At 49.0% G+C, this 16,829-nt stretch overlaps 1 protein-coding gene across 2 annotated transcripts in view; it reads left to right on the top strand.

Moving 5' to 3' along the window:
- nup188 (nucleoporin 188) overlaps nt 1-16,829 on the top strand; it is a 143,226-nt gene that overhangs the window by 35,936 nt on the left and 90,461 nt on the right. For both annotated transcript variants that reach the window (XM_072488611.1, XM_072488610.1), the window contains exons 14-17: nt 8,479-8,598; nt 8,892-9,018; nt 11,630-11,785; nt 16,499-16,625. In XM_072488611.1, the coding sequence (XP_072344712.1) occupies nt 8,479-8,598; nt 8,892-9,018; nt 11,630-11,785; nt 16,499-16,625 (530 nt within the window). The remainder of the gene's footprint in view (nt 1-8,478; nt 8,599-8,891; nt 9,019-11,629; nt 11,786-16,498; nt 16,626-16,829) is intronic.

Here is a 16,829-nt window from a genome sequence, read left to right as displayed (position 1 = left end):
CATGAGAACAATGTGAACCAGGTTAATAGACTCAAACAGGTTGATATTAAGAAGGAGGATGTGCTGGAAATTTTGAAAAGCAACAGGATAGATAAGTCCCCTGGACCTGACGGGATATACCCAACGCTACTACGAGGGAGGGAGGAGATTGCTGCCCCTTTGGCGATGATCTTTGCGTCCTCGCTCATCACTGGAGTAATACCGGATGATTGGAGGGAGGCGAATGTTGTTCCCCTGTTCAAGAAAGGGAATAGGGAAATCCCTGGGAATTACAGACCCATCAGTATTACGTCTGTGGTGAGCAAAATATTGGAAAGGATTCTGAGAGATAGGATTTATGATTATTTAGAAAAACATAGTTTACTTCCGGGTGCGGCGATGACCAGCTGAGTCGCACGTTTCGGCAGCTCCCTGTGAAACGGACTTTTGGGCTCTTGATAGGAGCCCCAACGGCAATTTTAACGGCTGAAAACACCGTGCGGTAAACCAGAAGGGTGTTCCCCCTGGACACGGATGGAAAAAGGAGAGGAAAGTGGCCGGATTGCAGCGGATCCTTTGGAACAACGGCAAGGAAGGCAAGCAGAAACCAAGATGGCGTCGGAAGGTGGCAGTTTCATATGGGGCCCTGAACAACAAGAGTTTTTGAAACGCTGCGTGGAGGAGATAAAAAAGGAAATGAAGAAAGAGTTGTTGGCCCCGATATTACAGGCGATTGAAGGGCTGAAAGAGGAACAAAAGACCCAGGAGCAGGAGCTTCGGGTCGTGAAGGCGAAAGCAGCAGAGAATGAAAACGACATACAGGGCCTGGTGGTGAAGTCGGAGATACAGGAGGCACACCAGAAACGATCTGTGGAGAGGTTGGAGGCACTGGAAAATAACGCAAGGAGGAACAACTTGAGGATTCTTGGCCTTCCTGAAGGTGTGGAGGGGGCGGACGTCGGGGCATATGTGAGCACGATGCTGCACTCGTTAATGGGAGTGGAGGCCCCGACGGGTCCGTTGGAGGTGGAGGGAGCATACCGAGTTATGGTGCGAGGACCGAGAGCAGGAGAAGCTCCCAGAGCCATAGTGGTGAGATTTCTCCGTTTTAAGGATAGAGAAATGGTCCTTAGATGGGCGAAGAAAACTCGGTGTAGTAAATGGGAGAACGCGGTGATCCGCGTCTATCAAGATTGGAGTGCGGAGGTGGCGAGAAGGAGGGCGAGCTTTAATCGGGCCAAAGCGGTACTTCACAAAAAAAAGATAAAGTTTGGAATGCTGCAACCGGCAAGACTGTGGGTCACATATCAAGGGAGGCACCACTACTTTGAGACGGCGGATGAAGCGTGGACTTTTATTGTAGAAGAAAAATTGGAATGATTGGACTACGAAAATGAACGTTTGGACAAAGTGGTGGGACGAGTGGGGGGCGGGGGGGGGGGGGGGGGGCGAAGAGGGATTGTATGATTAATCCTGCGGTATGGTAACTTTTCTTTCTCCCACAGGTGGTGATGGGGGGAGGTGGGGAGGGAGAGGAGATGGGGCGTTGGCCATGGGAGGCGGGGCCGAGGGAGAGGCGCGGGCTTGGTTCCCGCGCTATGATAATTATGGCGGGAATAGAGAAGCAGGAAGGAGGGGGCACCGCACGGGGCGAGCCGTGATCACGGGGGGAAGCCGAGGTCAGCCAGAGTTTGCTGACTTCTGGGAGCAACATGGGGGGAGTAATTACGCTAGCGGGGGGTCTAGCGGGGGGGGGGGGGAGGGGGGAATTACTGGGTTGCTGCTGCTGGGGAAAGGGGGGAGTGGGTGCGGGAAAGGATGGGCGGGGGGGCACCGTCTGGGAGAAATACAGCCGCGTGGGAACTGGGCGAGAAGCTGGAAAAAGATGATGGCTAACCGGCAAGGGGGGGGGGTGGGAAGCCCCCCAACTCGGCTGATCACGTGGAACGTGAGGGGGCTTAACGGGCCGATAAAGAGGGCACGAGTACTCGCACACCTTAAGAAACTTAAAGCAGATGTGGTCATGTTACAGGAAACGCACCTGAAACTGATAGATCAGGTTAGGTTGCGCAAAGGATGGGTAGGGCAGGTGTTCCATTCGGGGCTGGATGCGAAAAACAGGGGGGTGGCTATATTAGTGGGGAAGCGGGTAATGTTCGAGGCAAAGACTATAGTGGCGGATAACGGGGGCAGATACGTGATGGTGAGTGGCAAATTACAGGGAGAGATGGTGGTGTTGGTAAACGTGTATGCCCCGAATTGGGACGATGCCAATTTTATGAGGCGAATGCTAGGACGCATCCCAGACCTAGAGACCGGAAAGCTGATAATGGGGGGAGACTTTAACACGGTGTTGGAACCAAGGCTGGATAGGTCGAAGTCCAGGACTGGTAGGAGGCCGGCAGCAGCCAAGGTGCTTAAGGATTTTATGGAGCAGATGGGAGGGGTGGACCCGTGGAGATTCAGTAGACCTAGGAGTAAGGAGTTCTCGTTTTTCTCCTATGTCCATAAAGTCTATTCACGCATAGACTTTTTTGTGTTGGGTAGGGCATTGATCCCGAGGGTGAGGGGAACGGAATATACGGCTATAGCCATTTCGGATCATGCCCCACACTGGGTAGACTTGGAGATAGGGGAGGAAACAAGAGGGCGTCCACCCTGGAGAATGGATATGGGACTAATGGCGGATGAGGGGGTGTGCTTAAGGGTGAGGGGATGCATTGAAAAGTACTTGGAACTCAATGACAATGGGGAGGTTCAGGTGGGAGTGGTCTGGGAGGCGTTGAAGGCGGTGGTTAGGGGGGAGCTGATATCAATAAGGACACATAAAGGGAAGCAGGAGAGTAAGGAACGGGAGCGGTTGTTGCAAGAACTTTTGAGGGTGGACAGACAGTATGCGGAAGCACCGGAGGAGGGACTGTATAGGGAAAGGCAAAGGCTGCATGTGGAATTTGACTTGCTGACCACAGGCACTGCAGAGGCACAATGGAGGAAGGCGCAGGGTGTACAGTATGAATATGGAGAGAAGGCGAGCAGATTGCTGGCACACCAATTGAGGAAAAGGGGAGCAGCGAGGGAAATAGGGGGGGTGAGAGACGAAGATGGAGAGACGGAGCGGGGAGCGGAGAGAGTGAATGAAGTGTTCAAGACATTTTATAAAAAATTGTATGAAGCTCAACCCCCGGATGGGAGGGAGAGAATGATGGAGTTTTTGGATCGGCTGGAAATTCCCAAGGTGGAAGAGCAGGAAAGGATGGGATTGGGAGCACAGATCACGGTAGAAGAAGTGGTGAAAGGAATTAGGAACATGCAGACGGGAAAGGCCCCGGGACCGGACGGATTCCCAGTTGAATTTTACAGAAAATATTTGGACTTGCTCGCCCCGCTACTGACGAGGACCTTCAACGAGGCAAAGGAAAGGGGACAACTGCCCCCGACTATGTCAGAAGCAACGATATCGCTTCTTTTAAAGAAGGAAAAGGATCCGCTACAATGCGGGTCCTACAGACCAATCTCCCTCCTCAATGTAGATGCCAAGGTCTTGGCCAAGGTAATGGCAATGAGAATAGAGGAATGTGCCCCGGGGGTGGTTCATGAGGACCAAACTGGGTTTGTGAAGGGGAGACAGCTGAACACGAACATACGGAGGTTGTTAGGCGTAATGATGATGGCCCCACCAGAGGGTGAAACGGAGATAGTAGTGGCGATGGATGCCGAGAAAGCATTTGATAGAGTGGAGTGGGATTATCTGTGGGAGGTGTTGAGGAGATTTGGGTTCGGAGAGGGGTATGTTAGATGGGTGCAGCTGTTGTATAGGGCCCCAGTGGCGAGTGTGGTCACGAATGGACGGGGATCGGCATATTTTCGGCTCCACAGAGGGACAAGGCAGGGATGTCCTCTGTCCCCATTACTGTTTGCACTGGCGATTGAGCCCCTGGCGATAGCGCTGAGAGGTTCCAAGGGATGGAGGGGAATACTTAGGGGAGGAGAAGAACACCGGGTATCTTTATATGCGGATGATCTGCTACTATATGTGGCGGATCCAGCGGAGGGGATGCCAGAAATAATGCGGATACTTGGGGAGTTTGGGGATTTTTCAGGGTATAAATTGAACATGGGAAAGAGTGAGCTGTTTGTGGTGCATCCAGGGGAGCAGAGTAGAGAAATAGAAGACCTACCGTTGAGGAAGGTAACAAGAGACTTTCGTTACCTGGGGATCCAGATAGCTAAGAATTGGGGCACATTGCACAGGCTAAATTTGACGCGGTTGGTGGAACAGATGGAGGAAGATTTCAAGAGATGGGACATGGTAGCATTGTCAATGGCAGGGAGGGTGCAGGCAGTTAAGATGGTGGTCCTCCCGAGATTCCTTTTTGTGTTTCAGTGTCTCCCGGTGGTGATCACGAAGGCTTTTTTCAAAAGGATAGAAAAGAGTATTATGGGTTTTGTTTGGGCCGGGAAGACTCCGAGAGTGAGGAAGGGATTCTTACAGCGTAGTAGGGATAGGGGGGGGCTGGCACTACCGAGCCTAAGTGAGTATTATTGGGCCGCTAATATTTCAATGGTGAGTAAGTGGATGGGAGAGGAGGAAGGAGCGGCGTGGAAGAGATTAGAGAGGGCGTCCTGTAGGGGGACCAGCCTGCAGGCTATGGTGACAGCCCCATTGCCGTTCTCACCAAGGAACTATACCACGAGTCCGGTGGTGGTAGCTACACTGAAGATTTGGGGACAGTGGAGACGACATAGGGGAAAGACCGGAGCACTGGGGGGGTCCCCGATAAGAAACAACCATAGGTTTGCCCCGGGGGGAATGGATGGGGGATATGGAATGTGGCAAAGAGCAGGTATAACGCAATTGAAAGATCTATTTGTGGATGGGAAGTTTGCGAGTCTGGGAGCGCTGACCGAGAAATATGGGTTGCCCCAAGGGAATGCATTCAGGTACATGCAATTGAGGGCTTTTGCGAGGCAGCAGGTGAGGGAATTCCCGCAGCTCCCGACACAAGAGGTGCAGGACAGAGTCATCTCAAAGAAATGGGTGGGGGACGGTAAGGTGTCGGATATATATAGGGAAATGAGGGACGAAGGGGAGACTATGATGGACGAACTAAAAGGGAAATGGGAAGAAGAGCTAGGGGAGGAGATTGAGGAGGGGATGTGGGCAGATGCCCTAAACAGGGTAAACTCGTCGTCCTCGTGCGCCAGGCTAAGCCTGATTCAGTTTAAGGTATTACACAGGGCACATATGACTGGAACACGGCTCAGTAAATTTTTTGGGGTGGAGGATAGGTGTGCGAGGTGCTCGAGAAGCCCAGCGAATCATACCCATATGTTTTGGTCATGCCCGGCACTACAGGGGTTTTGGATGGGGGTGACAAAGGTGCTTTCGAAAGTAGTAGGAGTCCGGGTCGAACCAAGCTGGGGGTTGGCTATATTTGGGGTTGCACAAGAGCCGGGAGTGCAGGAGGCGAAAGAGGCCGATGTTTTGGCCTTTGCGTCCCTAGTAGCCCGGCGCAGAATATTGCTAATGTGGAAAGAAGCCAAGCCCCCGGGGGTGGAGACCTGGATAAATGATATGGCGGGGTTCATAAAGTTAGAGCGGATTAAGTTCGTCCTAAGGGGGTCGGCTCAAGGGTTTACAAGGCGGTGGCAACCGTTCGTCGAATATCTTGCGGAAAGATAGATAGGGGAGAACAAAGAAGGCAGCAGCAGCAGCCCAGAACTTGGGGTGTGGGGGGTGGGGGGTTGGGGGGGGGGGGGGGGGGTATGGCCTGAGACAAGGCAGTTGCCAATTAGGGCTAGTTTTTATTTTTGTTATTTAATATTTATTTATTTGTTGTTGTTTTCTTTTGTTCTTGTTTAAATAAAAAAGGTCATTATTATCTGTATTGTTATAATGTTGTGTAAAGGATGCACAATGTACTGTGTTGGTTGACCAAAAATTTTCAATAAAATATTATTTAAAAAAAAAAAAAAAGAAAAACATAGTTTGATTAAAGATAGTCAGCATGGCTTTGTGAGGAGCAGGTCATGCCTCACAAGCCTCATTGAATTCTTTGAGGATGTGACGAGACACATTGATGAAGGTCGGGCAGTGGATGTGGTGTATATGGATTTCAGTAAGGCATTTGATAAGGTTCCCCATTCAGAAAGTTAGGGGGCATGGGATACAGGGAAATGTGACTGTCTGGATACAGAGTTGGCTGGCCAAAAGAAGACAGCGAGTGGTAGTGGATGGGAAGTATTCCGCCTGGAGGTCGGTGACCAGTGGTGTCCCGCAAGGATCTGTTCTGGGACCTCTGCTCTTCGTGGTTTTTATAAATGACTTGGATGAGGAAGTGGAATGGTGGGTTAGGAAGTTTGCCGATGACACGAAGGTTGGGGGAGTTGTAGATAGTGTTGAGGGTTGTTGCAGGTTACAACAGGACATTGACAGGATGCAGAGCTAGGCTGAGAAGTGGCAGATGGAGTTCAACCTTGATAAATGTGAAGTGATTCATTTTGGAAGGTCGAATTTGAATACTGAATACAGGGTTAAAGGCAGGATTCTTGGAAGTGTGGAGGAACAGAGGGATCTTGGGGTCCACGTGCATATTGTGTCCAGTTCTGGTCGCCTCATTATAGGAAGGATGTGAATGCTTTGGAGAGGGTACAGAGGAGATTTACCAGGATGCTGCCTGGACTGGAGGGCATGAAATGAAAATCGCTTATTGTCACAATTAGGCTTCAAATGAAGTTACTGGGAAAAAGCCCCTAGTCGCCATAGCCTGTTCGGGGAGTCTGGTACGGGAATTGAACCCATGCTGCTGGCCTGCCTTGATCTGCTTTAAAAGCCAGCCCCTGTGTTAACCAGCCCCTTGTCTTATGAAGAAAGGTTGAGGGAGCTGGGGCTTTTCTCACTGGAGTGAAGAAGACAGAGAGGTGGCTAGATAGAGGAGTACAAGGTGATGAGAGGCATGGATAGAGTGGATAGCCAGAGACTATTCCCCATTGTGGAAATGGCTGTCACGAGGGGACATCATTTTTAGGTGATTGGAGGAAGGTATAGGGGAGATAGAACATAGAACATGCAATGCAGAAGGAGGCCATTCGGCCCATCGAGTCTGCACCAACCCACTTAAGCCCTCACTTCCACCCTATCCCCGTAACCCAATAACCCCTCCTAACCTTTTTGGTCACGAAGGGCAATTTATCATGGCCAATTCACCTAACCTGCACGTCTTTGGACTGTGGGAGGAAACCGGAGCACCCGGAGGAAACCCACGCAGGCACGGGGAGAACGTGCAGACTCCGCACAGACAGTGACCCAGCGGGGATCGAACCTGGGACCCTGGCGCTATGAAGCAACAGTGCTATCGTGCTGCCCCACGGTAGCACAAGATGTCAGGTAGGTTTTTTACACCGAGAGTGGTGGTTGTGTGGAATGCACTGTCAGCAGAGGTGGTGGAGTCAGAGTCATTGGGGACATTTAAGCGACTCTTGGACAGGCACATGGACAGCAGTAAATTGAAGGGGTGTAGGTTAGGTTGATCTTAGTTTAGGATAAATGGTCGGCACAACATCGTGGGCTGAAGGGCTGTACTGTTCTAAATAAGTCTTGGGAGACGTGGATGGTTGACTCCAACGACTTGGCGAGCCGGATCTGGGGCGAGATTCTCCGACCCCCCGCCAGGTCGGAGAATCGCCGGGGGCTGGTGTGAATCCCGCCCCCGCTGGTTGCCGAAGTCTCCGGCACCGGATATTCGGTGGGGGCGGGAATCGCGCCGCCCGGTTGGCGGGCCCCCCCCGCTCGATTCTCCGGCCCCGATGTGCCGAAGTCCCGCCGCTAAAATGTCTGTCCCGCCGGCGTAAATTAAACCACCTACCTTACCGGCGGGACAAGGCGGCGCGGGTGGGCTCCGGGGTCCTGGGGGGGTTGCGGGGCGATCTGGCCCCGGGGGGTGCTCCCACGGTGGCCTGGCCCGCGATCGGGGCCCACCGATCCGCGGGCGGGCCTGTGCCGTGGGGGCACTCTTTCCCTTCCGCCTCCGCCACGGTCTCCACCATGGCGGAGGCAGAAGAGACTCCCTCCACTGCGCATGCGTGGGAAGCTGTCAGCGGCCGCTGACGCTCCCGCGCGTGCGTTCCCGGAGATGTCATTTCCGTGCCAGCTGGCGGGGCACCAAAGGTCTTTTCCGCCAGCTGGCGGGGCGGAAATTCATCCGGCGCCGACCTAGCCCCTCAATGTTGGGGCTCGGCCCCCAAAGATGCAGAGCATTCCGTTTCCGGAGAATTTCGCCCCTGGTTTTAAAAAAAATGTGTTTTAAGTTCATACAACTGCTTATAGAACTGACTTTGCTTGCCATGAACATAAATAAATAGTTTGGAAGATGCCCAGGATTTTTAGTAGAGTTGTCTTATTTGACAAATTAACATTGCAATGGTTTTTACCTGTATAATCTTCCGTGTATATTCTGATTGACTTTAGTATCTGTTTGTGTCTCTTTTTTTGAAATGAAGGAGCCCACAGCAGGTATTGCTATTTTGTTGGACAACAATTGTGGAATGTTTCCGCAGTCTATGACACCGTTGCTGCAGCTACTTTCTGCACTTATATCAGACAAATGCACTGCTAAAAAGGTACAACTAAGCTACTTTAAGAAGGGAGATTCCAAGAAGCGAAATGTAAATTTCCTACTTTGATGCAATGCTTCTTTTCAAGCTGGCAGATAGTCGTAATGCACTATTTGGGAGTTAGTGTTATTGAATGACTGTGATATAAATGAAATAGTTCTAAATGAACCAATATACTTAGTTAATTTAAATATAATTAAGATTGACTGATGTTGAATATTATTGTTCATATTTGTTTTCTTTTTGGATGGTGTGGGTGTGTTTGTGTTCAGTTGTTGACATTTATTTTCGTTTTAAAGGTTTACAGCTTTTTGGACAAAATGACATGTTATACTGAACCATATAAGCACAAACCTCATGATGTGCTTTCACATGAGGATGGAACCAGGTGGAGGAGGCAAACGCCAAAGTTGCTTTATCCTCTTGGTAAGAAGTTGTTCCAGATATTTTTGCACAGACTATGAGAACTTGGTATGAATCGTGCACTTTTACACATTAAAACATAAGATTCTTTCAAAATAGGGATAACAATTTTTTGGATACCAGAGTAATTGAATGATTTTAGGGAATGGTGCAGGAACATGGGGCGGAATTCTCCCCCCCCCAACACCGGGTGGGAGAATCGCCCGGGTGCCGCGCGAGTCCCGTCCCGACGCCCGCATGCGATTCTCCCACCCCCCCCTCCCCCCAAACTGGCGCGGCGCGAATCAAGGCTGGCCGCTGGGAGAATCGCCACTTACCGTTGGTAATGGATGAGCGGCGATTCTCCGGCCCGGATGGGCCGAGCGGCCTGCCCAACACGACAGGTTCCTGCCGGCACCATCCACACCTGGTCGCTGCCGGCGGGAACAGCGCGGAAACGCTGTGGTGGCGGCCTGTGGTGGGGGCGAGGGGGTTTCCTGCATCGGGGGGGGGGGGGGGGGCTCAAAAGGGGTCTGGCCCGCGATCGGTGCCCACCGATCTGCGGGCCGGCCTCTCTGAAGGAGGACCTCCTTTCCCCCACAAGATCGATCCGCCATCTTCTTGCGGGGAGGACGGCAACCGCGCATGCGCGGGATGGCACTGGCCAATGCGCGGGTGACATCATTTACGCGGCGCTGGTCGCGTCATTTACGCGGCGCCAAGGCCCGGCGCACGTAAATGACGCGGCGCTGCTCCTAGTCCCCCGGGGGCGGGAGAATAGGGGGCTGGGAACGGCCTCCGACGCCGGAGTGAAACACTCCGGTTTTCACTCCGGCGTCGGGACTTAGTCTCCCGATGGGAGAATTGCGCCCCTGGAACTGAGGTCAAAGACTTTATTGAATGGCGGAGCAGGCTTGAATAACCCACTTCTATTGCTGATATTTTTATGTTACCTCCCTCCATGTTTGTAATTGGATAACTATTACATTTCCCTCAGCAGAAACAGATTAAATGCACCTAAATCTCAGACTATGCCATGCTGCAGTTTCACTTGTATTACTTGATTCTCTTCACTTTAACAATCACAATAGCAAAGATGCAAAGCATTTTTAATTTTTAACCCCATTGAAGAATATTCCTACAAAGACCTCTTGTACATAATTATATTGAGTTAGAATTAGAAGTAAAACATGTAAAGTTAGTGTTGGACTCTTTTTACCTTCTAATAATAATCGGTAGTCCGGTTGGTGGGAGGTGTCAAAAATGCGATATCATTGCTAATTACTCACTTGAATAAGAACTGAATAAAAACTTAAACAAAATATCAAACAATATGTAAAAAAAAGTCAAGCACATGGCATAAGGACAAAGAAATTACTTTAAACACAAACAAACAGAGACGATTCAAGAGTTCAGGAACAAAGACCTCGACCACGAGGTCCTATTTTTCGGGGAATTCTTATCTCTGGTTTAACCCATCAGTTACTTTCATCGGCTTCTAATTCTCAGATGAGACCTGGTTTGTTCAAATGAATGTCTGTTACTTAGAGGATGCTTTCTTAATCAAACATTGGACATTACTTAAGATTGACTGGTGCCAATCAAAACTTGATTGCGTCTGCATGCGCAGGCTTAGGAAAAATGCAAAATATATTTTACCACATCTGCCATGTTACTCAGCTTGGCGAAAATCTTGCTAGAACTGATTCGTTGATTAGACGAGAACAATACATTCTCAGTGCTGAATACACTAGAATACAATGGATAATTCATTGTATGAAACAATGACTAGATTACCACAGTCAAGTCACTTTTTAATATTTTTGCCTCTCAGCTGCATGCATTCAACTGGCACCTATATGAATAAATCAATACTCAGTTAGTTAATGAACTCAGCTGGCTATCCTTAAACAACACCTCAGGGAGGGTAGTGGGTGCCTGGAACTCGCTGCCGGAGGAGGTGATGTTAAGCAGGGACGATAGTGACATTTAAGGGGCATCTTGACAAATGCATGAATAGGATGGGAATAGAGGGATACGGACCCAGGAAGTGTAGAAGATTTTAGTTTAGACGGGCAGCATGGTCGGCACAGGTTTGGAGGGCCGAAGGGCCTGTTCCTGTGCTGTACTTTTTTTTGTTCTTTGAGGAGGAGGAGGGTGGGGCAGTCATGGTGGGGAAGGGGTCAGTCTTGCACTGGTCACCAGCTTGTATGGAAGGAGTTCACTTAACCAGGGATAAATTTGTGTCCTGGGGAGAAGCAAAAATAACTGAAACCTGAACTTTCTGAATGCTGAAGGGTTGCCTTTCCTTCCTACCCCATGTTTTTCCTTATCACTCCTGGTAGGGCCTCTTTTCCAATAGGTATCTTGCTGGCTAAGCTGGTTAATATGTTAATGCACTGGACCAGCTGTCATTTATAATCTAGGATCAATAATGAACCTAAGATATAAGATACAAAGTAAAAGAGTTGGTGAAACATTATTATCTTTAAGCTGCCATCAGGCATCAAAGTAAACTTAATATTGATGTGTGTTGGAATATATTCTCACAATGGATGCAATTATATAAAGAATTATGTAAAAACAAGAAGTAACTCATGTATTAATTAAATTTCATTATTTTACCCAATCCTAGGATCTGGTCAGGCTAATATACGCATGCCACAGGGTACATATGGACTCGTACTGCCTGCAGGCCAGGGTTCTCTTGTACGTTGGGATTTCTCATACAGTTCCTGGACGGTTTTCACTTGTGAAATTGAGATGCTGTTGCACGTGGTTTCAACAGCAGGTGAGTTTGATTTGTGTGAGAACTCTTTACAACTTAGGCTGTTATACCCTATAATTTTGGATGTAGTTGGTGAACCCTCTGTAAAGTAACAAAAGTTATTTCAAAAAGTTCAAAAAGAATAACAACTTCATTCAAGTTTTGTTGAGGTCAAAGTTTAACAGCCTGGGTTTGTTGTCAGCGGTGAAGTAATGGTTCTCAATGCTGATCTGGAAGAATGCTGCGCACAAAGATCTAGTGATCTCTGTGGCATGGATTTTCCCATTTCTTATACTAGTTTGAATATGGTGCCAAGACAAGGGGATCTCCAGGTGTCCAATACGTGATTTAGTCAAGCAACTAAGCAACCAAACACATTGAATTATTCTATAGTAAGTAACTGCACTGATTAACTTCACTTCTAAGTAACATTTTAGAGCACAAGATAAATGGTTGGTAAAATAAACGTCCCCGCCCCCCCCCCCCCCCCCCCCCCCCCCCGCCGCCGCCAAGCCCAATCTTCACGCACCTCAACCATACAACAACAATCCCCCCACTTTGGAATACTGCATCTGCTGACATTTTAATTTTCCCCGAGAAAGTCGACGAACGGCTGCCACCTCCGGGAGAACCCTAACATTGACCCTTTTAAGGCAAACTTTATTTTCTCGAGACTGGGAAACCCAGCCATGTTACTAACCCAAGTGTCTACACTCGGGGGGCTTTGGGTCCCTCCACATTAACAAGGTCCGTCTCCGGGCTACCAGGGAGGCAAAGACCAAGACGTCGGCCTCTTTCGCTCCCGGGTCTCCCGACACTCCAAAGATTGCTACCCCTGGACTCAGCACCACCCGTGTTTTTAGTACCATGGACATTGCCTTAGCAAAATCCTGCCAAAACCCTCTAAGCTTTGGGCATGCCCAAAACATGTGGACATGATATGCTGGCCTTCCCGTGCCCCTCGCACCTCTATCCTCAACCCCGTAGAACTTACTCATCCTAGCCGCTGTCATGTGTGCCCGGTGGACTACCTTAAATTGTATCCGGCTAAGCCTAGCGCATGATGAGGAGGGATTAACCCTGCTTAGGGCATACGTCCATAGCCCCACCTCTATCTCTCCTCCTAGCTCGTCCTCCCACTTGCCCATAAGCTCCTCCACCGGAGTTTCCTCCGCCTCCGAAAGCTCCTGGTAAATATCCGATACCTTCCCCTCTCCCACCCAGGTACTGGAACCTACGTTATCCTGTATCCACCGTGGCAGCAGCAGCGGAAAGGCCGCCACCTGTTTTCTCAGGAAGTCTCGCACCGGCAAATACCTAAAGCCATTCCCTGCTGGCAATTTAAATTTATCCTCCAAAGCTTTCAAGCTGGGAAAGCTCCCATCTAGAAATAGATCCCCCATCCTTCCAGTGCTTGCCCTCTGCCAACTCCGGAACCGGCCATCTAGCCTACCCGGTACAAACCTGTGGTTATTATAAATTGGGGTCCAAATCGATGCTCCCTCTACTCTCTTTTATCTCATCCATTTCTACCAGATCCTCAGAGCCGCCACTACCACCGGACTTGTGGAGTATCGGACCGGTGGGAACGACAGAGGTGCCGTTACCAATGCTCCCAAACTGGTGTTCATGACACTGCCTCCATCCGCTCCCATGCCGACCCCTCCCCCACTACCCACTTCCTAATCATGGCTATATTAGCCGCCCAGTAGTAATTGCAGCAGTTCAGCAGCGCCAACCCACTCGCCCCCCCGACTGCGCTCCAGCAACACTTTCTTCACTCGCGGGGTTTTACTCGCCCACACACAGCCCGAAATAATTTCATTCATCCGCTTGAAAAAGGCCTGAGGGATGAAGGTGGGGAGGGACTGAAAGACAAACAGAAATCTGGGGTGGACCGTCATTTTCATGGTCTGTACCCTCCCCGTCGGTGATAACGGGAGCATGTCCCATCTCTTCCTCCCATTAGCTCTACCAACCGGGCGGGAGAGGTTTAACTTGTGTAGTAGCTCCCATTTCCGGGCCACCTGGATTCCCAGATATCGAAAGCTCTTCCCTGCCATTCTAAGCGGCAGCTCTCCCAGCCTCTTCTCCTGTCCTCTTGCCTGGATCGCAAACATCTCGCTTTTCCCCAAGTTCAATTAATACCCCCCAAAATTGCCAAATTCCCCCAAGATTCGCATTACTTCCCCCATCTCCTCCAACGAGTCCGAAATGTACACGAGCAGGTCATCTGCGTAGAACGTGATCTGGTGCTCCACCCGCCCCCCGAACCAGCCCTTTCCAGTTCCTAGAGGCTCTTAACGCCATGGCCAATGGCTCAATGGCCAGAGCAAACAGTAACAGGGAGAGGGTGCACCCTTGCCTTGTCCCTCAGTGTAGTTCAAAATACCCCAATCTCAGCCGGTTCTTACGCACACTCGCTACTGGTGCCTGATAGAGCAACTGCACCCAGTCAATAAAGCCCTCACCAAACACAAACCTTCCCAGCGCCTCCCACAGGTAATTCCTCTCCACCCGATCAAAAGCCTTCTCTGCATCCATCGCTACCACCACCTCCACCTCCTCCCCTTCTGAGGACACCATAATAACATTTAGAAGCTTTCGAACATTGGCCTTAAGTTGCCTGCCCTTAACAAATCCAGTCTGGTCTTCCCCTATCACCCCCGGGACACAGTCCTCTATCCTTGTGGCCAGTATCTTAGTCAGCAGTTTGGCATCCACTTTCAGTAGAGAAATGGGCCTGTATCACCCGCATTGCTCCGGATCCTTGTCCCGTTTCAGGATCAATGAAATCGAAGCCTGCGACATTGTTGGGGGGAGAACTCCCTTCTCTCTTGCTTCATTAAATGTCCTCACCAGCAGTGGGCTGAATGTCTCTGAAAACTTCTTATAGAATTCCACTGGGTAGCCGTCAGGCCCCGGGGCCTTGCCCAACTGCATGCCCTCCAGCCCCTTGATTATTTCCTCAATCTCAATTGGGGCTCCCAACAGTGTAACAGTCCTCCTCCACCCTCGGGAACCTCAACTGATCCAGAAATTGCCTCATCCCCTCCACCCCAGCCGGGGGTTCCGACTCATATAATTTACTATAAAAGTCCTTAAACACCTCGTTCACCCCTGCTGGGTCCAGGACAGTATTACCGTCTCTACTCTTTACTTTACCTATCTTCCTGGCCGCCTCTCTTTTCCTGAGCTTGTGCGCCAACATTCTGCTTGACTTTCCCTGTACTCCTAGATCGCCCCACTTGCCTTCCTCAACTGTTCCACTGCTTTCCCTGTGGTTAACAGCCCAAACTCCACCTGTAACCTCCGCTGCTCCCTCCGTAGCCCCGTGTCCAGGGCCTCCGAGTATCTCCTGTCCACCTGGAGTATCTCCTCCACTAACCTATCCCTCTGAGCCCGTTCCACTGTTTCTCTGTGGGCCCGTATCGAGATTAATTCCCCTCTGGCTACTGCCTTCAAAGCTTCCCAGACTGTCGCTGCAGAGACCTGCCCTGTATCATTTGTTTCCAGGTAGTTCTGGATGGACTTGTTGACCCGCCCACAGATCGCTTCGTCCGCTAGCAGGATATACATGGGATTAACATACAAGCTGAAATGTCATGAATTTTAAAATAAAAGTCTTGTAGTCATTGAGGAGCCCTGAAAACTCTCGGTAGGAAATACAATAACAGAGTAACAGTCCATGTCCCAGCCAGGACCATCCTGAGATGCCATCTCCATCTTGGGCCGGCTTTTCTCTTGGGGAATCAACAAGCCCGCTGTTGGGCCTCCGCCATCAGCGGGGGAGCTCAGACTCCACGAGCCCCATGGGGAGATTAATCCGGTCGTTCTCATGAGGGTTATAACAAAAAGTGAATTAATTTCATCATAATCGAGAATTTTGATGTTCCACAAATATAGAATTAGTTTTTCAGGACCAGCGATTACTGTTTAGTAATTCTGAATTTAGTGCTACGTTAAAAATTCCGCTAAACCTCATTCAACAATGTGTAACTTTTTCAAGTGCATTTTTACAGGATGATTAATACTGTGGAAGGGCAAGTTCTTGTCAGTTTAGTGATTTCTACTTGCTTGCAGACTAGGGGGTCTTCAACAATGCACCCTGTAAAAATTTGTAGAATCAGTGATAGCAACTTCTAGATTTCTGTATTTAACTATGCCTAAGTGGACTTCAGAAGTTGCTGTCAATTTCACAGGAGTGATGGTGACCATGCTGACATCTTTTCCATCATTACTACTACAACATTTCTGCCACCTGTTTATTGCAGGTGTACAGACTACCCTTAATTAACATTTTCTGATTAATTCTTTTTTTAAAGCATTAAATGTTCACCATCTTATGGCATTTTTATAATTTAAATTATTACTTCTAATTTTTTATTGCTAAACATTCAAATTATCAGAAATAATGCTGAGAGCTAATTTAAAAAGTTCTATTATTTGGAAAGCATTTTTACATGAAACAGCTGTACACAACAGCTGTACTGTTGGATAATGTAACTTGTCTGGATTGCTCAAATCTGAACAATTGGACTGGCAAAGACAATGCCAGTCACTTGATATCAATTAATTTATTTCTTTGCCTGTAAAGGCAAATTTAATAAATAAAATTCCATAGCATAGAGAAATCCACTAATATTTCAGCTTCATCAGACATTTTGTCCTTAAATGGTAAACTCTTACAGATGTATTCCGACAAATTTGATGTATATCTTTGTCTTATTATACCAGATGTTCTTATTCACTGCCGGAAGGTCAAACCGATCATTGATCTGGTGCATAAAATAATGAGCACAGATTGGTCTATTACGGATTATCTGCTGCCAATCACTTCACGTTTATACATGTTAATTCAAAGGTAAAATTTTTATTTATGTTTGTTAAGAAACTAAGAGTGCCAAGAACACATTTTCTGTTGGTATTTGTCTGTAAATCTGAAATTGCACAACCATAGTGTTGTCTCTGCATGCTAAGAATTTGGGAAATGAGTTCAAAAATGACTCAAATTGCTTCATTATTGGTGACTACAATTTTGGGGTATTGTGCACTTTGGCTAAGAGCA

Source organism: Scyliorhinus torazame, chromosome 22, assembly GCF_047496885.1.
Source record: "Scyliorhinus torazame isolate Kashiwa2021f chromosome 22, sScyTor2.1, whole genome shotgun sequence".
Lineage (NCBI taxonomy): Eukaryota > Metazoa > Chordata > Chondrichthyes > Carcharhiniformes > Scyliorhinidae > Scyliorhinus > Scyliorhinus torazame.
Note: the sequence above shows the minus strand (reverse complement) of the source record. Positions and strands in the feature narration are given on the sequence as shown.